Raw genomic sequence first — 25,340 nt, 5'->3', positions numbered from 1 at the left:
GAAGATAGAGAGTAGATGGAATGTGATACAGATTAGAGTAGATAGATAAAAGTACTTAGGAGATGCGGCGAGGAAGCAGCGAGGCAAAGTGTCCCCAAAGTCACGTGATTTGCCACCCGATCGATCTCTGAACCTAGCTTCGATTCCCACCCGGGCCCACCACACCTTTTCCTCCAACACCACTTGTCCACCTTCCCCATCGTCTTTCCATACTTGATCTCTCCCACTTTCACCTTGTCATCTCTTTCCATACTCCGTACCATCCCGTATATCCATGAAGAACTTCTAGAACTCAATCAAATGTCCATCACTTCCCTCCTTATCCCCATCATCCGACCTCTCCTCCCATTCCTCCCCTACCTCCCCACTCCCATACTCTCCTTGACCCCACAACTCATTCTTCACCTAGCCTCATCCCCTCACCCCTTCTCCCCCTTTTCATTCCTCTCATCACCTACCACTCATCCCCTTCATCTCCCCCTTCTCTCCACTTTCCTTCTCATCCCATTCCTGTACACTCTCGGTCTTCTGACAGGTAATATATCATGGGTCGATCGAATATGGCCAATCTACCCTCCCTTCTGTTCCTCACTCGTCGTCTTATGGGCTCTTTATCAATCCCATCGGCCCCATCTACATTCACAACCTCCCTCGTTTACTACTCATGTTCTCCCTCCAACTTTTATGGTCCATTAGGTTGACTCGACATGCTCTCAAAAGAGGTTTTTACGATTTTACAACTGAAGATTACCGTTATTCTCAATTACGAAAGATGATACCGAGATGGTTTATGGAGATTATACATTTTTTCGCTGTCGCTATCCCTCAACCACTTCTACTTCTTTTTCTTACTCTACCTATGCAAAACGTGCTTTTACTCCCACCTACCGAACTTTCTTCTGGGATGATCCCTTCTCTTCATTTACCTTACTCCTCTCTGGTTCACCTATTGCCGATGAACCTGCGAGGTAACACACCACCCACTACCCCAGTGCTGAACATCTCGGACGTATTGTTTTTCCTTGTGGGATTGGGGTTGCTGTACATCGAGGGCAAAGCGGATGGGGAGATGTATGAATACCAAACTTCCAAACATGCCGCTTTGGAATCATCATCACCCGCCGACAAAAAAGATATGGTCGATCCTAGCAAGATGGTTAGGTACAACGATCAGGTCTCTCAATTCCAAGACGATCAGAAGAAATCTCAAGATACGCAAGTGGATCACGAGCAACTCTCAAATAGATGGAAAGGTCAACCAAGACCCACCTCCTATCCCCGAAAATATCATCCCGGCTTTCCAACGAAAGGTCTTTTCCGATGGTCCCGCCATGCAAACTTTGCGGCGGAACAACTCTTTTGGCTCAACCAAGCATTTTTCGTCGTTTGTGCTGGGGAGAGTAGTGGGGTCACTAGGGCTGGATGGGTAGGGGGAAGTGTTTTCGGGCCTGCGTTTGCGGTATGTCAAGTATCTCTTTTCATCTTCACATCAATATATGGACCCAGTCCCTTCAACATTCATAGTAGAGTCATGAGACTTGATTGCGACCGGTTGATATCTTGATTTTCTGGCGGGGGGAAGGAGGGACGCGGGTGAAGGTGGGTTGGACCAGGAGAGGTCAGATGAGGGGAAGAAAGAAGAAGAAGAGTTGACCTACAGCTGAGCATCTTATTCTGCGCCAGTACCTTTTTGACAGAATGGATTACTCAGAGTAAGGTATGTCATCCTTAATCTCAATTCCCACAACATCCTCTTCCTTCTTTCTTCTTTTCCTTCTTCTCGGACATCTGATGATGACAGTCCGAGTACTCTACTGTTCTCTTAACTAAAGTGTGTGTGACTGACGATGACGGCTCTGTCTTCTTGACTGGGGTATATGAATCTGACTTTCAGTATCCGACATACAAACAATACAAACTTTTAGTTGGACAATTTCTCCCTCAAGAAACGGCTTTGCTCTACCTTTGGACAACGCTACGCGGGACGAGGGCATCATTGTTGAATTCTGTATATTCTTTACCGGCAAAGAGACTCACACAACCAAAATGAATACTCGATTACTGTCTTGTAAACTAGTTGAATCATGATCATCATTCCATGCGTTATTTATGCCATCATCGTCGACTTGTATTTCATTCAACAATGCCATATGTATCTACTCACGTTGTAATTGTCCCTATACGTTATTGATTACCTACGTTCCTTCCAAGTATCAACTTGCTGTCTATGGTCTATACATCCAACTCTAAAGAACAATCCATGCCATCAGTCCAGAAAGAAAAATTAACGTCCATCAAGGATTTTTCCAACTATACCCTTCCACTCCTCTTCTCCTAAAGTCCCTTCTTCCCCTGAGCCATCTTACCTCTCTCCCTTCTTCCCCTTGAGCCATCTTAGCATCGTGGGGGGGGGCGGGCAATGGTTGAGTGGGAGGTGGAGAAAGTTTACCCCAGCGAGAGTATCAGCAGGGATATGATTGGAGTAATGTGAGATAGGACAGGTAAGAAGGGTCGACTTGATTTGTCCAATAGAGGAAGGGTGAGTAGGGTAGGGTAGGGTAGGGAATTGAGAGGTGAAAGAAAAATGAGAAAAGAGGACAGGGGACAGGGGAAAGGAAGAAAAAGAAAGAATAATACGAACAAGTATCAAAAGCTGTCACTCCAACTTTCATAGCATATTTTATCACACGTAATGGGAAATCCGATTTTATGACTTCTTCAGGAGCGTAAATACCATATCCAAAGACTGAACAACCGAATATTATATTTGGTAATTGACCGGGAGATGTCTAAATCGTCAGTGGTACTATTTTTTGTCACTCATATCTTATGAACCTCTCATCTTCCCCGATACGAGAGATCGTGCCAGGTCTTCACAATGCCAGTGTCATCATTTGTTCACCCCGCCATGCCAGTATCATGTCTCCACCGTACCAGTGGCATTTCTCCACCCCACCAGTATCATATCTCCACCCCACCAGTTTCATATCAAGGCTCAATCTACACACCTGATCACAAGAGGATGGCAAGCGAATAAGAGAAAGCACTGATTCTGCCATAGACACAGACAGTGAGATAATACCTAGAGGTGAATGGTAAATCTCAAGAGGAAAGAGTGACAAGATATAATTTCCGATCGTAAAGGGTGAAGGTGTTGGGGTAGTGGTATGAAAAGGTATGATCAAGCCGAAGATGGGAAAGAAGCTCACGGGTGGTAATACATATTCAAGTACTTCCTCATCTTCTCTCCATTCTCTTGAAGAATAATCAATTATTGGAATATCGACTTCAGGTGTATCTGGATGATATGGTCCTAAATGGATAACTACCATTCCTCTCCTTTCTCCACCCTCACTTCGCTTTTGATGATCGGGGTTATTGAGGATGTTTGGAGATGGGATAAAGAGACGATATATTGTTCAGCGTGTCAGATAGAGGTGAGCGCTAGATGGATGGTAGGCTTTGGAAGAATGATTTGTGTAAGGATGAAGGAATGGATAGATCAAGTACGAAAATGAAACACAAGTTGAAAGTTGCGTGCGATGATGTCATCTTTTTTCTCTCTCCTTTTTGCGATTAATGTACTTTCTTTGATCAACTCATACTTGAGTCATTTTCAGAGGGTTCGTCAGTTTATCAATGAAAAGTACTTTCTGACTCGTACTGAATCAGTCTGCATAACGCCAAGGGACAAGGTCATGCTAAGTAGTTTATAGGGAACAACTTTCAGGAATGCAAAATTCTCTATTGATTTACACAAGGCAATCCGAAGCTGCATCGAGCATCCCTAATCACATGACATCATTCCTAGATACTAAGTAATTGCTACATACTAAATGCTTACTTCAAACACACTGCAAGCTCTTTCCCCCGGTTATAAATCCCAACCATCAACCAATATCCAACTATTAGCACACCCTGCCCACATGTTCAAAACTTTTCCTGGGAGAGATACTTTGGTGAGACAATCTCGATCTTGTAAATGTCCCAAACCGAGATTACCATGCTCGTTCCAACCTCCTGTCCAGAGTTCTAGTTGCGATTCTCTTTGTATATCCATCTTCGATAATTTCCCCTTCTTTGTTTGTCTCTCAATCTTCACCCCTGATCCCATCTCTTTACCTATACCCGTGACAGGGTCGATCCCAATTCCCGTTTCAGTGTCATTATTCGTCATCGAGCCGTGTGATTGTTTGTCGGATGGATCGAACAAAACTAAAAGATGTTCCGATCCCGCTACTATCCGTTCCACTCGACCTGGGGGTAATGAAACTTGCGTCCTTGTTTCCTCCCCAGTCTTCTTTCTTTCCCTAATCTCCCTCCCGCCGTTGATCTCGTAAATGGTTTTGGTGTTTCTTGAACTGGAAAGTCCTTTCAAGGATGAAGAAGATGAGGTGGCTTGAATAGTAGAAGATGAGGTGGATTGGGTAGTAGATACAACAGTTGACAAGGAAGGAGAAGTAGAGCTAACGTCGGGTGATTGAAGATAAGATGAAGAAGAATGATCAGAACGTAAAAGTTGAGAATGCGTATCAGAACCTTGACTCCATATCTTTCTTTCAGAATCTAAGATATAACTACCTGTCCATCTCGCTGCTATCCCGATTATCTTACTCCCTCGTTTTGCGTCATTCATTGTTGTACTATCCCCTTCGGTGATATCATTCGTAGTCGTCCCTTTACCACCTCCCTCAGACGATTCTTCGTTTGACCCATTAACGTTGATAGATTGTCCAATTTCTGACGAATCATTGATGTTTGACACTGGGTTGAGACCAGTGATTTGAGATTTCGTATCGTTCCCCCAAGCTAGCACATTCCCATTTGACAACAAAACTAAAGTATGTGATGCCCCCAGGGAGATATCCACTATTTTGACGTTGGAGGGTATTGGTAGATGTATTTCTGTAGGTTGTGAACAAGGTGATTTGAGCATTTGTTTTCCTTTTCCTTTTCCCTCGTCGATTCCTATCACACTGCTATCACGACGTTGTTTCCTCTTCCCCGATTCTCCATCTACGACTCGTCTTCTTTCTGATTCTGACATTGGAGAAAGGAGTGAATCACCTTTATTCCAAGGAACGAAACAGATACTCCCATCTAATTCCCCTTTTCTAGATGCACCCCAACCTATCACCCTATCTTTCTTTCCAAAACTTTCAATCACACAAATAACATGTCTTTGTCCACCTTTTATAAATTTGATCCTTTCTTCCTCACCTAAACCAAGATCCACGATGTTCGGTGTTGTATTAGGTAACGTTATGGATATTTTGTCAGGTTGGGATTTAGGTAAATAACCTAATTCACCAAAATCGTTTGAACCGCAAGCTATAAGGATTTCCGAGGAATTATTTATTTTTCTATTCATCTCTTTGTTGTTATTGGACGTTTGGGTGTTATTTCTTGAGATGTAGTTGTGGTCCGACCTGAATGGTCTTTGTGGAGTTTTGATACTATCTGGATCGGAAGGTCCAGAGTGGTGAGAAGTGGAAGAAGATCGATGGTGATGCTGTGAATTGGATGTAGGTTGAGATTGATGCTGTGAAGTAGAAGAAGATTGAGACTGAAAGTGTGAAGTGGATATAGGTTGAGAGTGAAGTTGTGAAGTAGAAGAGGAAGTTAAGATTCGACGATAAACCACAAAAGAACTAGACCAAGTAACAGCAATCTTAACAGGTTCCCATTCTTCCGTTTTCAAACCTAAAGGAGTTAACAAGTCTACAGGTTTGAATCTAGTATATGTTTGGGGTTTAGAAGATAAAAGACAAAGAGGACCAAGTTGACCAAGTGTGTTGGTTCCTGCTCCTAAGAGTATATTACGATATTCATCTAAAGGTTCTTTAATCCCATTCGAAGAAAAAGGTTGGTTCAAGGTGTGGTGCGATTGAGGATTTGAAGGTTCATGTGATTTGGAACGATCAGAGTGAGTGGAAGCAGAGTAGGATGAGATAGTTAATCGGGCTAAGAGTAAAGTATAACTTGAACTTGAAGATATATCCATTACTTGAAGTTTTTCTTCGAGGAGAGTAGGATGGATTTGACATTGTGTGAAAGTTGATACGTCTAGTTGATGAGATATACCTAGATGACCAGAAGAGTTTGATCCTGTTGCGTAGAGGGGCATTTCCGTATCACGAGTAGAGTCACGAGCAGGGAGAGTGAGTCACAACGGATAAGAGTAAGTTCGCAACGAATAAGTTTGAATCACTATTTGGAGATATTGAACGACGTTGAACGTTGGAAGAGTTCTTCCCCCACACGTGACTCTGGTACGATTACCTGAGTACACACCTGGAAAAGACGACCATTTCGGTTCAAGATGGAGATATCATTACATGATATATCAACTACAAATAGAAAACCCTTAAATTATAGATACATGAGCAAGAATAGACAGATGAAGACTCGATGAGAGCAAAAAGGGAAAAAAGAAAGAAAGAATCACTCTGCAAATCCTAATCCTTGTGGTACTCTCCCATTCACAAACCTTCCTTTCAAACATTCCACTCTACCCAAACCAGAAGCTGTCCCACTGACGAACCAACCAGCATTTTTCAATCCGTTCGAATCGTTCCATCTCACTCTATGCACTCCGACACGAGGACTCCAATGGACCGTTTTAGAAACTCTGGGGTCGAATGTAGGTCGGGCGTTTTTGGCCGTACGACCGAATGAAGCTTCGACGGAGATGACCTGGGGTAAGTTATCTGTTTGTTGGACTGTATTGGGGGTTAGAGATGTTCGTATTTGGAAACAGTGATAGAGTAGGGATTGAAACAGGTAGTAGGGAGGGAGAGAGGACAAGGGACATGGAGAAGGAGAGGGGATAGGAGGGACCGGATGATACGCCAGTAGACAGAGTGGGGTCGGTGATTGAGTGAAGAGGAAAGAGTGGAAGTGGAGAATCTGAATGATTCACCTCAGGGGCGATATTATCAACCATACGATATTCTTCAGTATATTCATCATAATCTATTTCGAAGATCCTTTGAGAGTTTAATCCCTATATCATCAGCAGATTCCTTGCCAACTCCACACATTCAATGGGTCAATCTTGCAAGTCCCCACTACTATCATTCAGATAAATATGTCATGAACACTGGGCGAGGAATATAAGTCAAACGAAACAATTTTCTGATGAAGCGTATTCCGATATTCCTGGAGGTGGGAGAAGGGGAAAGGTGAAGATCGATATATCGAGACAGACGGTAAAGCCAGCTCACCTCCCCTCGAGCACGATGATAACCAGCTTTGTAATTACTCAAAATGGTAGAACCGTCCGTCCCCGCTGTCAGAACCATAGGATGGTAGTCGGACGTGGCGATATGCTGCTTATCAGTTCGGTGTCCCAAGCTGTACATGTCCCACGATCGAGATGTGCATTCGTGTTGATTATCACATTCAGTTTGACAATCCTGCGAATGGAACATATTGATGCAAGGAGAGTGACAGAGATAAGTGGACAGATTGAACAAGGGGTGGGTGACGAAGCAACTTATCAGGGAGACTAGATGTAAAGTGAGAACAAAGTGAATGGGACACGATTACTCACCCAAACAAGTCCTCGATGAGGTGCGACATAATGATTTTTCCCAGTTCCATAACCTCGGATTTTGGATAATATCAACATATGTTCCACGTCGACTAATAATGGTGAGCCCAGTGGGGCTGACCATGCTACACTCATGGAAGGAGCTGAAAGTTAACCTCGTACATACTCAATTATCTACGATTTCCTCAATGATCTCCTCCCCTCTCTACACGTGGGCGGGTGATTCACGGACCGGATCTCTCTCGGCCGTAAGATGTCAATCCAGAGTAGTGAATGTGGCGATGGTAACGGAGCAAAAAGTGGAGAGAAGGATGGAACTCGATAACTCACCCCTTGCTCGACTCAGCTCTACAGCGCGAGACGGATCTCTCAAATCCACTATGGTAGTCGTTCCGTCGTAATTCCCACACAGTACGAAAAAAGGATCTTGTCCCCATCGTGGCTTTCCATGTGAGTCATCAGGGGGAAGACGAAGAGCTGCAACGGACCGAATTGGAGAACACGTGATGGGTATGTATGCGGAAGGGAAGACTTCAGTAGAAGGGGAAGAGAATGATGATGGGGTAAGATCATATATTGCTATGTGACCTGTGGATCAATTGGGTATTCCCGATTAACGAGCAGTTAATCCATATCCCAAGTAAGAGGAGTCTGAGACGCGAGATTGAGACCGAACGAGAGATTTGCAAAGTATGGGCATGACAAAGTAGATTGCGGCACTTGGAAGAGGTATCGGCTCAGGTAGACAAAGCTGATGAAAGACAGAAAATCGGGCATGGGGCAGTAGACATGAGATGACAGAAAGGGACGATAAGGAAATTGAAACAATGACTGACCATTGGATAATCCAACTACTAAACGACTCCCGGAAAGCCAGTCCATACAGAGACAACTAGCATCTTCCACTTCTATCCTTAACAAAGGTTCTTTCATCCGCACTGATATCAGCTTTGTGGACTAGATTTAATCTCATCTCAAGTAACTCACGATACAAAGGCGAATTCCCTCCATTTACTTTACTTCGCCCTTTGACCTCTCCACCCTGTGAGGTTTGGAGGGCACGGCGGAGGGCGTGCGGTTGAGGGACGGGATAAAAAGAGACAGAACCGTCTAATTGTAGAGCGGCGATTATACCAAGTTTGGGTATTTTGTCGGAAGTGTTTGATGGTTCGTACTACCTATCAGCGCATGTGAGGGTATGCGATATATCTTATATCACACAGACATCGCGAATCATTTGAAGTCACCGTCACTTGAAGATAGTGAAGAAAGCGAAAAAAAAAAGAAGAAAGTGAGAAAGTGAAGAAAGTGAAGAAAGTGAATAAGACCAGAAAAGTAGTTACTCACTTCATCCCATACACCCAAAGGCATCCATCTCAAATCCATCGCCGAACCTCCATCGACACACAAAACCAACTCGCACCTCATCTCTCCCTTCTCTTTCCCAAATGTTCTGGAGTCATCCTCCATCTCATGATCCTCTGAAGAATGTTGAAGCGACGGTACGTCATCAGGTGCAATCATGGACCATATTTGAATACATCCAGGACTATCTGGAGAACACTTTTGTCCAACAGTCGGATTGCTATCGTGCCTCGGAAGAGTCGATACGGCTAGATATTGAGTAAAGTCCAAAGTGGCAGAGAGACGTTCAGGGTAAGGACACCAATCGAGACCCCAGATTGGACCACCGGCTGAGAATATGAATCCTTGAGAAACGGGAGAATAATCGTCTGACAGTTCAGCGTTTCACATTACATATATTGTCTGGCGGAATTCACACCAGGCTATAGATCCTCATTGGGCTGCTCAGACGCCTTGAGGGAAGAGAATACCAGGAGCTCGATGTGAACAGATTCAACTTTTCGTAAATACAGGGATGATGAAGAAAAGTGGTGAAATGATGGTGTCGGAGACTAGGATAAGATCGGAAAAGTAGACTCACGTATGAGCTTGGTATCAAATCTTTTGAAGTCGACCGGATGTTGATTTGGATATAAGCCCACGTGACATCTGATCCAGGGATTACCTTCTTTGTCTTTTGGTGAAGGCAGAAATCTTTCTGCTTCTCTGTCAATCAGCTCACATTTCTCATGTACGAAATGGTGACTCACTTTTCATCGAGTATTTCTAACTCATCTATTTTCCATTTCCCCACATCATCCATCCCCAACCTCACATCCTCTCTCGATATCCACTCTCCTCTCAATTCTCCATTTGATTTCTTCTTCCCTTGTCCACTCTTACCAACGTACGACTCATTCCTGACACCCGTATACATTTCTGGCCAATAACCATCCCCTTCCCAGCTTTGCCAAGGTGAAACCAACGGATAAGTTCTCATAACCTCCCAAGCCCTTATCTGTCTATCTCTTTCTCTTTTTTGTGGATCATCATCATCTTCCAACCTCTTTATCTTACCTATCTCCTTCACTCGAGGTTCACTAGAAAGTCTAGTAACATAAGGTGTGCTAGGTCCCGCTGGCATATTCTCAACGTGAAACACCCTATGCATATTATGCGGTAGGTATTTATACATCGGAGGAGGTCTGACGAGGTTTTTAGAAGATTCTTGTAATAAATCTCTGTATATAGCTGGTAAACGAGCGATTTCAGATGTACCGTCAAGACGTGCTGATGTCGTTCTTGGTAAATTTGGTTTAGGACGAATAGGTTGTTCAGGTTTGATCTCGATTAATGTCTCATCGTCGGTTATTTCTTCTTCTTCTTTCGAGTCATCTTCACTTGAGGCATCGTCCATCTCTTCAGAAGAGTCAGAAGCAGATGGTGGGTTTGTAGCATGTGGAGAAGAACGACCAGTATGTCGACGTTCTTGTTCTTGTTCAGGATTGAACTCGCTGGTGTTGTCTGTATCTGGAGATGATTCTGGATCATCACGGAGAGGTTTGGGATGAGCGGAAGGAGAGCCGTCGATAGACTCGTCGGAGATTCCCAAAGAAACTCGATTGAGCTCTGCGTAGGATGGTCGGGACGTACGCTGACGAAGGGCTACCATAGTGTTTGTAGGGGACTTTGATAGAGGACGTGTGTGGTGTAAATGTTGTGAGAGTGGGGAGGGGGGAAGAGTCGAGTGGGGAAAAATGTGATAAGGATTTGCTTCCGGTACACGTGGTCAATGCCACATCATAGATCTCGATCACATCCTCCGCTGACTTTGTGGAAAGGAAAAGTTTGTATGAAATAGTCATAAAACGCAAGAACACGATGGCGACGATGGGTAAGGATGACCTTCCAGAGATGATGACGAGTATAAGGGTAGTAGAGGGAAAGATTGAGATAGTGGATCAGCTGTTGTTACCGTGAGTGAAGCTTCCTTCTTCTCCTCCGCTACTGAATACCTCTTGGATCATACTTCCTTCTCCTACCGTGCAGCTGTCTTCTCTCACTATGTGACATACTTGACTGCTCTCTCTGCATCGATAATTGAAGTAGTGTTCAGCTATACGATACTGGGGCAGAGCTCTTCTTGACCTCCTGGCTGACCATCAGCCATCAAGTACAATGGCTGCCTATCAATTCTCCTGACGAAGCGTACGATGCCATAAAGAGTATGAAAGTGAGTCCGACTATATCTTGCCATACTTTCCCCATGTGAAGCTATCGTATGAAACCAAGATCCCCCCGAGTTCTTTTATTATATAAATCATCCCTCTTCACCCACTCACGCATCCATTCCACCTTTCAAGCTACCACGCACGTGTCCTCACTTTCCGTCAGAAGCAGCGTGTGTGTCTCCCAACTGACCCCAGATTCGCGGTGCACCAGCTATAGCATCCCTAGCTGCTCTTTCTCTCCACTCGTATCTCTCTTCTCCCACCCTTCCTCCCTTCACCACGCCGGATAACGTCGCTCAGCACCTTTTACCCATCTTAGACCACCTACAATCTTCCCGACCTACAGCTGTCAATCTGTCAGAGGCTATGAATCGTATTCGAGCTGTCCTACGACATACTCACTCGAAGTCTACCGAATCCTCCGAACCTGATAAAGCCGTTCAGAAGATTGTGGAAAAGGTCAAGAAGGTTTGTATGGCGGTACATGATGAAGATCTCGTCAGGAACCTGGATATGTCGAGAAATGGGGCGATGTGGTTCTGGATGAATAGGCGTGAGGGAAAGAAGAAGCTCAAGATTTTGACCGTGTGCAATACGGGTAGTTTGGCTACTTCGGTGGGTTTCCTTCTCCTTGACTCTACACTTTTTGTTCTGTCCATTTCTTGCGCTTCATGACCATCTCGACACAGCCCTTGGCGGCTCAATGATGTACGCACGCTGAGGACAGGAGTTGGGTGAGTCTGTCCGTCAGGAGGAAGACAGATGCTTTAATTCCTTATGACTTGAATGACTCATGAGTCGTGGAGAAGAGACAAAGCTGATGTATAGGGGTACGGTACAGCACTTGGAGTTATCACTGCATTGTTCCAAGCCGGTCAACTTGATACTGCTTATTACGCCCAGACGACGCCTTATCACCAAGGTTAGCTTCAAAAGTCCTCTCTTCAGAAAGCTGCTGATGATATAGGTTCAAGGTTGACATCGCTGGAATTGACCACATTGAAGATTCCTGCTTGCATGATATGTGAGTGGCACTTGACACTTACACTCCTGCTCAGATATACACATCTACATTCTACCTCACTCTCTTCGGATCAGTCATACCGGTCATCATATCCTGACAAGGTCATGACCAACTCATCATATTGCGACAGAAAGGAGGGGATATACAGGGAAGGATGAGAAATGAAGAGTAGAGCTCATACTCAGGCGACACCATGATAGGCTCTCTGATGCAATTACACGATATCGACGGAGTGGTCGTTGGGGCAGATCGAATAGTCGCTAATGGCGATACGGCCAATAAAATAGGAACGTATCAAGCTGCTGTTCTTGCTCAAAGACATAAAGTTCCTTTTATGGTGGTAGCTCCTGTCACCACCGTCGATAGATCTCTGGAAAATGGTAATGAGTGGGTCGTTTTTTCTACCTCCTCACACAATCCCCTTTGCTGTGTGTCCTTCCCTCCTGCATCATGTATGCGTCTTGCGCCGTGAAGTTCGTATCTATTAGTGAAGATCTATGAGCTGGGGGTGATTTTCCGGTAGATTGACTGACACGTAGGATACATATTGAACAAAGACCTCCGATCGAGGCAACACAAGTCAGAGGACGTGATATTTCTACGGGCCAATTATCAGTCGTCAGGATAACACCAGAAGGAGTAGGGGAAGACGCTAAACCTTGGAATGGGGTTTATAATCCAAGTTTCGATGTGACCCCAGCTGAATTGATTAGTGAGTTTATCACATTTGACATTTTCCCTTTTCTACTTTCCGACTTTAGACAAAACTCTAAATTCCTTGTGGTCGCTCTTAGATCCACTACGAGTAAATCTGAGTGGTCACACATGAGTGAAGTAGTTTTAAAGGATGAGTGATCAATGGATGAATTGCTGATGATAGGTTGCGTAGTCACTGAAAAAGGGGTGGCGGAACGTCAAGAAGGAGAGAACAGTATTGATGTTGCATCGGTTTGTTAATTTGTTCTATCTAAGTAAACTTGTTCAGATGCATACTTACGATTTATACATATAAATCATACCAAATCATTGGCGACTTGTTCATATATCTTCAAGAATCATGTTCTGAAGTTTGATATTCTGATGATGGGATGTGATGACTGACCGTGTGTGTGGCAGGGGATGAAAGTAGCCAAGCAGCCCATAAGTTACATGGTGTCAGTTGGTCTTGAGCTACCCTGATGGCGGATTGGTAAGGCTATCAATGAAAGGGGGGGAAACACTATGAGCAATACCAGCACAAGGGCCCGAATACAACCAGTGAAGAGAAGACGGGAAAGAGAAGATATAGTGATAGAGAGATAACAACTCGCATACAGTTTTTACAATCGTCATTCTACGATCCTCCCACCCCGCTCCATGAGATTCTTCAATCTCGTCAGTACACCCATGACCCACTCGAGTGATTGCCGCCTGCTGTCTAGAAGACATGAAAACAAGTGAGAAGATCAGCGATTACAAAGGGTAGAGCCGGTCCATGAAACCAACCTCGAGAAAAAGCAAAACTCAACTATATGTCATGTCGTAAGATGCATGCAGTGAAAGTAGAAGTGAGGGGGAAAAGACGTGGGTATAAGGCGACAATGTCCAAACTTGAATCGCTAAAACGTCTCTTCCCTTCAATAAGGTGTATCATGATGAGTCATCTCCAAATGACTTGATGCTACTCCGTCCCCTCTCACTTCCCCTTCCATCCCTCCTTTGCTCCAATCTCACTTCTGGACGCATTCTAAACAACAACTTGATGATTTGATTTGATTCGATACGAATTACAACAATCGCAAACCGAAAGCCCCCAAGGCCAAGATCAGAGGACCGACCAGACCGACGAACATCATGTCGGTCCCTATTCTTCTTTCTGGTGCAAAGGAGCGTTTCAATTGCTCCACGGGTATAGTTGACCGTTTTCGAGTTTGAACGGTTTGTCCACTGGCCTGCATCGATAAGTTCAAGTAGGGTGAGAAGGAAGAGGAAACTTACATTGACGCCTGTCAAGACTTGGGTGGGAGCCATATTGGGTGGTCGAGCTGTTAGATACATCTGTAATGTGAGCTCTGATTCCCAATATGTCTTGATCGAAATAGCCGCTCGCAATAAAGAGTATGATGGTGTTCGTCGACACGAGGGAAAGAGGGCAGAAGAGGACAAAACAGATAAAATGGGAGGGGAAAAGATCAACGTACAGGGGGTAATTTGGCACCGTCAAATCGGTTCAGTCTAAGTACATAATTGGCAGTTTGTTGATCGATGGTGATTCCCCAATCTGAAAACCAGGTCTGAGCTGTTAGTTACATACTCTACCATAACTTCCACCACATTTCCCAACCCCGGTTCTGCCAAAATCGTATCGAAAATAAATGTGGAAACAAGTGATATACAGAAGCAGTAACTTTTCAAAACTCACCTGCTGATCATAATAAGTAATGATATTCGTCGTAGCCGCACAAGGATCCTGTACTTGAATCCTACCATCTGATCCGAATGGGAAAAGTGAAATGGACCCATTATCATTCAGCGTATATGTCCCATGTTGCCATAAGATGTAAGCTTGGATACATGATGGGTTCGAGGCGTTTGCTGTATAACGATATTGAGCTTCCTCGAAGAATCCGGACTCGGTGCTTTGCGTCAGTTCCTGTGTCATTTTCTCATCATAGATCTCCTCTTATCGACCGTGAAAACTCCATCGGAAACGCTATCTCTGCCCTTCGACATTTCCAATGTCACACCCTGAGTCTTCACGTTGGCCTTGTTCCCGATCGATCTTTGTAAATGTGATTCACTCCACATTGAACAGCCTAGCCATGGTTGATTGAACGACGATGGACTCTACACTGATTCAGGTGAAACATCTAGCTGTTCCACCTTCCACCACTTGTCGTTTTCTCCTCCTTCCATCCTTTTGTATTCCCTCGAAGCCTATCATACACATGCCAGCAGAAGAAACATAATTACGGGGTAGAGACATGACTCACAAAGAATAAGACAATCCGGTATTTGTAGGATAAGTGAATTTCATTTCCGCAGGAAGACAAAAGTCCTTTTCACACCGTCAGCTCGTGCCTTCGAACAGATACAAAATGACGACACTCACTCCTCCTGTTGAAACGGCGGCATTACTACTCCAAGTCCCTTCGATATTGGTGACGTTATTATCGGTTGATAAATCGCCTTGTGCTTGAACATGGAGTAGAGTGAAACCGAGACCTAACCAAATGGCGAGAATCATGATTATTGTCCGGTCTTCGATATCGAGTAGGGGTGGGATGAAATGAGTCGAAGAATAGGGTCAGGTGGGTTATCAAAATGTACGCCTTGAGACAGAACGAGGACGAAGGTGTGAGGGATGGGTCGTCTAGACACAAATAAAGAGAGAGGATAAGGGTGGTAGTGGAGAGTGTGGGATGGTAGAGTGGTTGGGTAGGAAGGATGAAAGGAGTGGCGGGGGCGGAGAAGGTCAAGGCGGTTCAATGGTGATACCGTTTATTCTTCTTTCTTTCTCTTTCCCAGCGATTCGGGAGATAAGTCGGAGGATTGGAAATGATATACTGAGAATGGAGAGAAGAAGGTATGACGATGAGAAGGGAGAAAAGGGAGGTGTGGTAGTAGTTAGGTGAGTAAGTTGTATAGGGTGAAAGAGCACAGTGTGTGAGCACCGCCGCCTGACGCGCATCAAACAACACTCTCCCCCAATCCAATTCTTATCGCCGTTATTCCCGAAGAATGTGGCACATTTCGTGACTGATTTCTTTCCCCTTGAACCAGCGTGGCCAGCGATCACGACAGGCAACAGGCAATGCAGAACAACTCGATTACAACCATATCAGACGTTTCAATCACCGACTATCAGATAGTCGATGCCTGAGACAACGTATTATTGTTAGATACTGAATCCCACAGGTTAAATTCATATCAAAGCCCATCCACCCATCCCTATCACCCCGACTAAACCAACCACCAAACCCATCAACGTCCTTCTTCTTCCAAAAGGAGTTTCTATCCTTTCCCCCCAACTCGTCTCATTACCACCAGTAGAATTCGTACCATTCCCACTTGTCAAACCCAAACTCGCATTACCTGATATTTTCGCAGATACACTTCCACTCACTCTTGATCCACTTGTAGTAGAAGCAAGAGCTAAACTTCCACCTTTACTAACACTCAAACTGGGTATTATACCTTGTTGACTAGTATGTCCTCCTGCCGCATTTCCAGAGTTCGTACTTGAAGGTGTAATGGTAGATACCACCCAAGTAGTTGAACAACATTCACTATCTTGTCGTTTGTTAAATATCCTTTTATTCAAAGTAAGATCTCCTACTGGTGCTGAACTTGAAGTCGCTCCTGATTTTTGAGTGACACCTACTTGAGCCGTTCCACCTGAGGAAGAAGAAGAGGAAGAACAAGTACAAATTGTACTTTCAACCCAAGTTGTAGAAGGTTGTGATCCGGATGACCCTCCTCCATTACCATTATTCCCGTTATCCCCACCATCACTAGAACTTGACGTTCCGGATGATCCATCTCCATTACCGTTTCCTGATGATGGTGGTGGAGTAGGTCCAGCAGGAACAGCAGTACCACTTCCATCCCAATTATATAAAGGTGGTGGTGTTTGTCCATTTGCTACACTTCCACCATTCGAACATCCTGACAACGCCGGCGCTGTGGGAGAAGGAGTTGGATCTTGGCCTTGAGTGTATGTGACTCCGTTTACGACACCGGGTGGATCACCATCGTCAGATGAACAATCTTGCCATTGACCATCAGATCCGACAGAGTTACCAAGGAGGAAATAACAACCCATTTGGTCGTAAGTGTTTGGGCAGAAAGCAGGGTTGGTGCATACTCGAAGACAGAAGATTGAATCTGAAATGAGGGTCTGAAGTGAGCATTATTCTTTTCCACCCCCAATCCGTTCAGTCCACCAGAGGTATTTCTCCTCACCATACCCATCACTATATTCTATTTGATTGCCTTGGTCTCCAGACTAATCAGGAAAGGCGGTAAAAACCGTGAGCATGAGCATGACAAAGTAACCCAACAGGGAGAAGACTTTTCACGAGAGGAAACCATGACTCACAACCCAAGAAGACGCGGCTTGATTATCGTTTGAAGTGTAAACATTGGCGCCAGCAGGAGCTTTGCCCGGGTCGAATTGTCCTCCCGCATCACCAGGAGCGATGTTGATTTTAGTGAAATCTCCACTGATTGTCAGCCAAGAACATCTTGTCGTGCTCAATCAGAGATGTATCCCCTATCTTCGGCCCCACAACTTCAACTGAGATCTGTCCAGCATCCAAGCCGTCTTTGAAGGAGGAAGGGCGGTGTGTGTGTTATGTGATGTGAAGACTCACGTTCCAGATACCTGCATCCAGCTCTGAGCTTTGACGTAAGTCACTCCATGTAGCGTACCGTCAGGTATCAACCTCGTTCCGTGACCAGCCTTCGGATCAGCTTTTATCAATCCTTTCTCCATCATTATCTTTCACTCCATTACCTCCAGTCTCCACCTATACCAATTTCTTGTTCACTATACACACCAAAACCCTCTACGGTCCCATGACACCTCATCTCATGAATTTGATGTAGATAGTAGGTGCTTCGAATACAAGTGTATTGGGAAAGAGCATTCTGACGACTCACCTTGCTACACCACGAAACCACATTCGTGCCCGTGTTCCAGATATAATTGAACGGATCTGTAGGTCCGTAGAGACAAAAATCGTCATGTGAGATCAACCATAAATTAGGATTGTTGGAAGTTTGAGACTGTGTATGAGCATTTATACTCTTCAATTTTACAACCTCTTTCCCTGTATTCTATATTCAGAGAGTCGATCGACTAGTGTATCTTCTCTCTGTTATGATGTTGGTTATTAAGATTTGAGAAAGGTTTTCACTCACATCACCATCCCTCTTCTGTGGTCTTCTGATCCCTCCGAACTTCGCAGCATCATCATCTAACGGTCGAGCCAGCTCTAACCGTTCTTTCAAATTATGAGAATAAGGTGGGATGTATTGCGCCCCCGCTCGTCGAGAGAGAAGGATGAGGAGAAGGAATGTGGAGGGCCATGTTCTTTTTCGTCGAGGGGGCTTGATTTGGTTAGATCCAGCCATTTTCCAACAATATTATATCTTCCCAACGTCCACTTCGTCTCTAGAGATCTCTAAAATCTCCTCCGTGTACTATAACCGGTCAAGTGGACGATCAAACCAGTTGATCTTGCAATCTTTCTACCAAACAAATCGGCTAAATACGTCTAGCGTTGTTGCCCTCCCTGCTGTCGATTTCTTGATATCGTAGAAATGGATACCGATCTAGTGTATGAAGGGTTTGAACGTCCAGTGTTTCCAGGGAAGATTGAATCGAAGAAGACTAATGGGCGTTCCTAGTACGATTAGAGAATAAACAAAGATCTTCGACGGAGAAGAGAAGTACAGGTGAGATCTCAACCCCCGACTAAACCTCCACCATCTCATTGTCATTTTCTTTTTCCACATCCTTTGACCTGCATGAAGGGTTAAAAGGGGGTGAATGAAAGGAGTTGTGGTGCGACGGGTTTCGGGGTTGAAGAAGGGGGTCTGAGGGTGAGGCAGTCGTATCGTGGGAGAGTCATACGTGAATTCCGCAGTCTTCTTCTGAGCAGGTCGCTTGTAACACGTGTCTGGCCGGTGCCGGTCTGAAGGTTTGTGTGTGTGTGTGTGTAATATAACATTGATGTTGAACGATACGAAGGTTCGCGAAGATCGAAGGTGGATCCCATACTGTAGGATTGAAACCGGGTGCTGAACGGAAAGCGATGACATCGATATTGAAGTTTATCAAGAGACGACTCAGTGGTAGAAAATTATCAGAGTCCTGTTCTTAGCTGAGTAGGCGGTAGAGCAGTAAGTGGGTAAAAGCTCACCATTTTCTTGGCCCAGAACCTACAGTACTTGTTTCCCCACTTCCGCCTTGATCCTCCGATGACAGGAAGGCAGACTGTTCTTGGCCACCACCCCAATGTTCTTCGGACATCATAGTCCAGTGCTTCGAGGTTAGCGACGTAAGCGCTTCTCATCAAAGTGAGCAAACAGATCAGCATCGAGATTCATCAACACAATCCGTCAACAGAGGAATGGGGTTGCTTCTTCGACTGCGCCCTCCACCAGGAAGGGTCCCACCAAATATCAACGATCTCCTCATGAGGGTATAAAACGACATTGTCATCGTTGTTATGTCATTCAACCCAACCTCACTGCTTTGACTAACAACCGTAATCCAATCAGTATGGCTGAACTCATGAGCAACGGAAAGTACCTCGAATTTACCAACTCGCCGTGTTCCACATGCACCTCGAAGTGGTCCGAGATCATTGATGTTATGGAAGAGACAGTGAAGATCAGGGTAGAGAATGGACAGAACCTTGCTAAGTGAGATTGTTACTCATTCTTTGCCCCTCCTCCGCATAATTCTCCCTCATTGGCCTTTGTCCGTACCTACCGACTCTTCCTTCTCAGCATAGCGGCCCGAAATCCTCTACAAACACGTAGATAATTCGGCGATGATGAAAGGTGAAATAGTACAGTGCTAATATGATAAGATTCTTTTGGAAGGTCTCCGGAAATGGAGAGCATTGCGCTGCCATCAAGACGTACGGAAGTAGCCTCAAGCCTTGTTGTGAACGCGACGCTCCGGGAGATGAAGTCTTTTGTGATCTTCGTACGTTCTTTTTTCTTCATGATGATCTATTACAACCTGTCCGTCAACTGTGGTTGTTTCGTCGCATGCTAACCCGTAGATGATCATCTCATCTTAGAACACGCGGTAGAGGCGAGCCACAAGTAGAATACTTGACAATCGAACATGAGTGCGATGAGTATGGAGGGTACGCTGGAGGGCTCACGTATCCTGGATGAATTTCGTGACGATACCAAGTTCATCTTCCAACATGTAATCTGACCCTATCCATCGTCTCTTCCACAGTCCCTTCCATAAGATGAGATCGCCTGACCCATGCAATGCCCGCCGCCGCCCTCTTCCCTTCCACAAATATCCTTCTCTTCTCATCTCCCTCTCTCCACATCATCTCCAACTCCAACAACCTCCGTAACTTCTCGTCGTCTTTCCTTCTCGCTTTTTGTTCCATCACCCATTCCTCCATCGTCTGTGGCTGCTTATCTGCGTACGTATCCGATTGATCGAGAAATGCCCGTTTCATTGCGTTGACACATTGCACGAAATTGATGCCTTCACGAAGAAGATCAGTTAAACGTTGATATTTCCGACTTCGTCTCAATACGCAATCCGCCAGATCTTCCCTTCCTCGTTTGACGAACTCCTGAGCATATTCTCGTTCCGATGCTGATGGATCGTTAAGACCATCGCGTCGGAAATCATGGTTCCAGAATAAACTAGGAGCACCAAAAGCCTCGTACTTATTCGAGAGGTAAGACCTGAACGTGAGTTGTGGCTCGTGATCGTTTATGTGAGCGTAATGAGCAAGAGAAGATGGACATACCATTCCCAGTCGATAGCTGATGTCACGTTCCAATTGCCATCAAACAACAAATGATCTCCCTTCGGTTCTCCATGTACTACATAGTAAGGACCATCTTCGTCCATTTCTTCACATGCTTCGACCAGCTCTCTGGCCTCGAGATGTATTAGGTATTCCTGCACTACTTTCTCAGGAGTACACCAAGTATCCTGCTCGATGTATTCCAGAATCTTATCGATGAGGGCCAGGTAACGTTGTTTGACGGTATCGAAAGGTCCCAGGAAGAATGGGCTGTCTGGTAATAGTTGATGACGCGTTATTTCAGGTCCGACGACGATACCACCGGTAGAATTATAGTGAAGGCTTCCTACCTTGTCGAAAGATACTTTCTCCAGTGAAATGTACCAATCCGTCAGAGCTCTGATGAGTCGATGACGAGAGATACCAAATTCTGGTCGCGGTTCTCGTTCCGGGTCACAGAGGTCGAACCGGATTGTAGCTCGTTTTTCCCTGCCCTCTTCGAAAGTTGTGATGTAAAACAAGGACGTACTCGGATCTTTGTAGTCAATGTCAAATAGGCAATGTATGATTGAATACCTACCTATGGTGGAAGACGGTCGATATTTGACACAAGGGACCAATACCCCTCCTGTGGACAAAGCCTCGACCGTAGCGGCTTCGCTTAGCAAATTGATATGATTGACTTGACGGTGAGGATATTGGCCCGTTTCCATCCTTACCCTCGCCATCCACTTGACATCATCGTCGAATACCAGAGGTATGTGAGCATTTCTTCCACCTTGAGGAGGATGTTTCAGTCGTCCGGAGGTATCCAGACCTGGGATGTGACATGTATGTCCCGGTCGGAGAGAGCCAGCTATGTGGATGAGGAGATGATAGTCAATTTTGTCTTTGCAGTCTTGCATCTAATTGTCAATCTACCATCCGACCACGAGGAAATGGAACATACCTGATCAAGGGCTAGGGTAGCGCTGGCGGGCAAAATCTCGCCAAGTTCCATATAAGGGCACCAATGAACGGTTGGATCTTTCTGATGCCAGGTGCAGAAAGTTAGTTGACATACCTCGCACCAATCAGGACGGCGCAGATGAGGAGAGGTCTGTCGCACATTCTTGTCGCAGCCCCCGATGCTGCAGTTGATCATTAAAACGGGTAATATGTGGTAGGTTACTGCCCGACCGAGAGGAGATGGGGAAGATGGAGTCGATGGGGAGGGAAGTTAAAGGACCCCACCTGCCTCCCCCACCCATGTTCAGAGGTCACGACGATACTGTTGATCGTACCGCCACCACGAGTCGTATGTAGATTACCAAGAAACTCCGCGAGATCAAACTCGGGACATCTCTCTCTCTTTTATGCATCCTCTCTCGTCTCACCAACCAACAGATTAACAGTCGGACTCTATCACTGTTGCTGTATATAGGAGTCAATCACACTATCACTGTGGAACTGGTGAGAGTCAGGGCACCCAAACGGTACCCGCGCTGTTCTGGTGAAGCAGTGATAGGTGGTGGGCCGAGGGGGGATCGCGCGTACCTGTCGACTATCGTTTATCGACTATCGACATCGATTATCAACTATTGTGTTTATCGATAGGAGGGGACATTAGGAGTGCTAGTACTGGGTACTAGTACGGTGATAAATCTAGACGGGATAAGAATAGATAGGAGACGGTAAAGGGTGTTATTGGTTGGATATTAGGGAGCGAAGGACAGTTGTCAGTTTACTGCAACGGGAACGTCTTTGAGACGCATACCTACGGGCTTGCCGGTAGAAGGAAATCCAGTCCAACCTGGTGGCGGCTACTACATCGTAGTACTCGCCTAGCGCACGATAAGTCTTTCTTGAGAGTCTATTTTTTGATCTAGAAGACGAAGCTCACGTACATCAATATGAGCGAATACACGGGAACCACACTTGATACCATTCCCATTCTTTCCAGTGCCCACGGCTACTATGCGTGGAGTACACAAGCCCGACTTCACCTTACTATCGTCGGCTGCATTGGCATCATTGAAGGTACCGACCTTGAACCATATCGTGCTTTCTCGGTGGCAAGGTACATGAGGGCGGGGTCTATGCCGCCCAGGGAGGATGAGATGGACGGTCCCAGGACATTGGGGACAGACGAGATGAAGAGGTGGGATGAATGGAGAAAGAGGGAGCTTAGGGCCCAAGGCGTCATCCAAGCTAGGGTGGATAGGGGACTCTTGATGGAGATTCAAGAGCTATCTACAGCGAAGGAGATGTGGGATTGGCTGGAGAACGACATGAAGATAAGTACTCCTCAACATCGTTCAGCCATAGAAAGAAAGCTTCGTACCTTATTCCTCCCGTCCAATTCCTCTGTCGACAATCTCGTCAAACATCTCACCACGTTCAATTCCTTGTTCTTCGAAGCCAAACATGCCGGTTGTGAGTTCTCAGACAACACTCGTGTTCAACTATTCCTTGATTCTCTCACTCGTGCTACCGACTTCAACATTGCTCTTTGTATCTTCCAACAACAACCCGGCTACCTTCATACATGGGATAATGTTAGGAAGATGTACCAGGGAGAGATTGCTCGAAGGGAAGCAAGGGGTGAAGGTGATATAGTTGGAGAGGTGAATGCAGCGATGCAGAAGGTTTCCCTGGAGCACGGTGCAAAGGGGAAGGGAAAACCTGGGTTCAAGGGAAAGAAGGGACGTGTGGGTGGTAAAGATAGTAGGGTTAAAGGTGATAAGGAAGGACCTAAGTGTTGGAACTGTGGGCAAGGTGGACATATGAAGAAAGATTGTCCAAAGAAGGAGGATGAAGACGAGGGAAAGGTGAAGGGTAAAGGGAAGTGGGAAAGACACGCTGGGGAAGCAAGATTGGAAGACTTTGAAATAGGAGCTATCGGCAAAGACAATTCGTCGACACCTTCTTCCATTCCTGAATTCCTTGTCGATAGCGGATGCACCCACCATGTCTCCCCTTACATTCATCTGTTCACTAATCTCAAGAAACTTACCTCACCTGCTCACTTCTCAGTTCCTAACGGTGGTAAAATGGTCGCTTCCTATACCGGTGATATTGTCTTACGTCTCAACAATGGAAGAGGAATCAAACTTCAAGACGTATTTTATCAACCCTCAGCCACAAGGAACTATCTTTCAGCGTATACCTTGATAGATAAGGGGTGGAAAGTCGACCTCCATGACAAGGTTTTGTCAAGAAACGGCTTGGTCATCAAGGGCGAGAGAAGGGGAAATTTCCTGTTTGTCCAGATGGGGATTGTTCACCACAATCCATCTCAACCAGAAGGCTTTGAAATACCTCAAGTAAATGAAATCGAAGCTAGAACAAGTCTTCTGGAAGAGGAACATAAACGACTAGGACATATTGGTCGTGAGAAACTCCTGAAGCTAGCAGGTGATGGACTGCTACGTTATTCGAGGGAGCAGCTGGAACAGGATACGTTCAGGCTGGAGGAATGCGACGCTTGCCAAGCTCGCAGGGCAACAAGGTTACCCAAGGGGAAAGAAAGTCCCAGGGGGAAGGCAGATGCAGAGACGGTTCATGTCGATCTGGCCGGTCCTTTTGACCCATCCATTGGTGGAAATCGACATTATTTGGCGATGATTGATGACTATTCAAGAATAGCATCTGTAATACCTCTGCCTAACAAGCAGAACGTATTGGTTCACCTGAAAGGTTTTGTCAACAAGTTGGAAAGACAGACGGGAGGGAAGGTACGGTTTATTAGAAGTGATGGTGGATTGGAATTTGCCAGTGGACCAGCGGGTGCTTGGTACCACGAGACGGGAATTATCCATCAAGTTACTCCTAGGTACACTCCCGAGCTGAACGGAGTTGTGGAAAGGTTCAATAGAACTCTCAAAGAGATGACTGGGGCTATGTTGGCGTCAGCCAATTTGAACAACAACTACTGGGATTGGGCGGTGAAATACGCCTGTTATCTTTTCATGAAGACAACCAGAGGTGAAGACGGTATCAATGCGTGGATGAAGTATACGGGTAGAGACCCAAATCTGAAGAACGCTTTGATGTTTGGGGAATTGGTATTTGTTCAGATCCCTGGAGAGGTACGAGGAAAGTCAAGGTTAGATATTGACAAGGGAGAATTGGGAAGAGTCGTAGGAATGGATCCAGCAAAGAGTGGATGGTATGTGAGGATGGAGAGTGATGGAAAGATGCTTTTCAGCAGGGACGTTAAGAGTGCTTCAGGTCACCCCTTAACTCCAGAGAAGACGATCACACCCATTACTCCTCCCACGGCCTCAGTATCCAATCCTCCTCCACGTCCTATTATGACTTTACCGGCAACACTTCCTTCCTCAGGAATGATACCTCCTGTACGACCAGCTCAGGTCGTGACTGAACCTCTGGAAGAAGAACCAGAATCAGTGAGTGTGAGGGAGAACAGTGGAGCGACAGAGCAGAGGTATGACAACGGTGTGGAAGGACAGAGGGAGACAGGGAATGATGTTCAAGTTACTCAAGAACCAACAATTCCCACGGCAGCTCCTCTTCCAACATCTGATCCTCCTGCTCCTACAATTACTCCTGCACCACCACCTCCTCCACCTGTACTTCCTACCCGACGTAGTGCTCGAATTGCTGGTGAAGTACGATATCAAGCAAACCTTGTGGAGAAATGGTATAGCAATACGACAAGAGCATCTGCTATGGCGTCAGAG

The 25,340-nt window shown here is 45.5% G+C and overlaps 8 protein-coding genes across 8 annotated transcripts; 2 read left to right on the top strand and 6 right to left on the bottom strand.

Moving 5' to 3' along the window:
- Window positions 1-664: 664 nt before the first annotated feature.
- Window positions 665-1,925, top strand: TREMEDRAFT_60721 (uncharacterized protein; the record flags this gene model as incomplete). The annotated part of the gene is made up of 4 exons (XM_007002855.1): window positions 665-1,459; window positions 1,661-1,717; window positions 1,802-1,833; window positions 1,895-1,925. The coding sequence occupies 4 exons, from the start codon at window positions 665-667 to the stop codon at window positions 1,923-1,925; spliced, it is 915 nt and encodes a 304-aa protein (XP_007002917.1).
- Window positions 1,926-2,284: 359 nt separating this feature from the next.
- Window positions 2,285-3,332, bottom strand: TREMEDRAFT_60720 (uncharacterized protein; the record flags this gene model as incomplete). The annotated part of the gene is made up of 3 exons (XM_007002854.1): window positions 2,285-2,352; window positions 2,642-2,789; window positions 3,210-3,332. 3 exons carry the CDS (start codon window positions 3,330-3,332, stop codon window positions 2,285-2,287), a joined length of 339 nt encoding a protein of 112 aa, XP_007002916.1.
- A 542-nt stretch (window positions 3,333-3,874) lies between these two features.
- Window positions 3,875-6,004, bottom strand: TREMEDRAFT_27979 (uncharacterized protein; the record flags this gene model as incomplete). The annotated part of the gene is made up of 6 exons (XM_007002349.1): window positions 3,875-4,060; window positions 4,217-4,288; window positions 4,472-4,613; window positions 4,746-4,968; window positions 5,068-5,363; window positions 5,568-6,004. The coding sequence occupies 6 exons, from the start codon at window positions 6,002-6,004 to the stop codon at window positions 3,875-3,877; spliced, it is 1,356 nt and encodes a 451-aa protein (XP_007002411.1).
- A 440-nt stretch (window positions 6,005-6,444) lies between these two features.
- Window positions 6,445-9,899, bottom strand: TREMEDRAFT_27087 (uncharacterized protein; the record flags this gene model as incomplete). Its single annotated transcript, XM_007002235.1, has 10 exons — window positions 6,445-6,696; window positions 6,923-7,006; window positions 7,227-7,331; window positions 7,556-7,698; window positions 7,886-8,143; window positions 8,392-8,503; window positions 8,589-8,729; window positions 8,903-9,288; window positions 9,501-9,625; window positions 9,670-9,899. The coding sequence occupies 10 exons, from the start codon at window positions 9,897-9,899 to the stop codon at window positions 6,445-6,447; spliced, it is 1,836 nt and encodes a 611-aa protein (XP_007002297.1).
- Window positions 9,900-10,780: 881 nt separating this feature from the next.
- TREMEDRAFT_27291 (uncharacterized protein) lies at window positions 10,781-13,111 on the top strand (the record flags this gene model as incomplete). The annotated part of the gene is made up of 8 exons (XM_007002271.1): window positions 10,781-10,875; window positions 11,066-11,132; window positions 11,326-11,745; window positions 11,959-12,052; window positions 12,098-12,154; window positions 12,340-12,541; window positions 12,694-12,866; window positions 13,035-13,111. 8 exons carry the CDS (start codon window positions 10,781-10,783, stop codon window positions 13,109-13,111), a joined length of 1,185 nt encoding a protein of 394 aa, XP_007002333.1.
- Window positions 13,112-13,653: 542 nt separating this feature from the next.
- On the bottom strand, window positions 13,654-15,784 carry TREMEDRAFT_38074 (uncharacterized protein). Its single transcript, XM_007002451.1, has 6 exons — window positions 15,246-15,784; window positions 15,127-15,191; window positions 14,556-14,772; window positions 14,335-14,427; window positions 14,132-14,191; window positions 13,654-14,085 (listed from the first exon to the last, which is right to left on the bottom strand). The coding sequence occupies exons 1-6, from the start codon at window positions 15,378-15,380 to the stop codon at window positions 13,921-13,923; spliced, it is 735 nt and encodes a 244-aa protein (XP_007002513.1). The 5' UTR covers window positions 15,381-15,784; the 3' UTR covers window positions 13,654-13,920.
- A 1,426-nt stretch (window positions 15,785-17,210) lies between these two features.
- Window positions 17,211-18,271, bottom strand: TREMEDRAFT_27865 (uncharacterized protein; the record flags this gene model as incomplete). The annotated part of the gene is made up of 4 exons (XM_007002336.1): window positions 17,211-17,358; window positions 17,509-17,597; window positions 17,798-17,942; window positions 18,120-18,271. 4 exons carry the CDS (start codon window positions 18,269-18,271, stop codon window positions 17,211-17,213), a joined length of 534 nt encoding a protein of 177 aa, XP_007002398.1.
- A 1,802-nt stretch (window positions 18,272-20,073) lies between these two features.
- On the bottom strand, window positions 20,074-21,560 carry TREMEDRAFT_27758 (uncharacterized protein; the record flags this gene model as incomplete). The annotated part of the gene is made up of 3 exons (XM_007002327.1): window positions 20,074-20,590; window positions 20,656-21,054; window positions 21,124-21,560. The coding sequence occupies 3 exons, from the start codon at window positions 21,558-21,560 to the stop codon at window positions 20,074-20,076; spliced, it is 1,353 nt and encodes a 450-aa protein (XP_007002389.1).
- Window positions 21,561-25,340: the final 3,780 nt, after the last annotated feature.

This window comes from Tremella mesenterica (assembly GCF_000271645.1).
Source record: "Tremella mesenterica DSM 1558 unplaced genomic scaffold TREMEscaffold_2, whole genome shotgun sequence".
Taxonomy (NCBI): Eukaryota; Fungi; Basidiomycota; class Tremellomycetes; order Tremellales; family Tremellaceae; genus Tremella; species Tremella mesenterica.
This window is presented reverse-complemented; position numbering and strand designations above follow the sequence as displayed.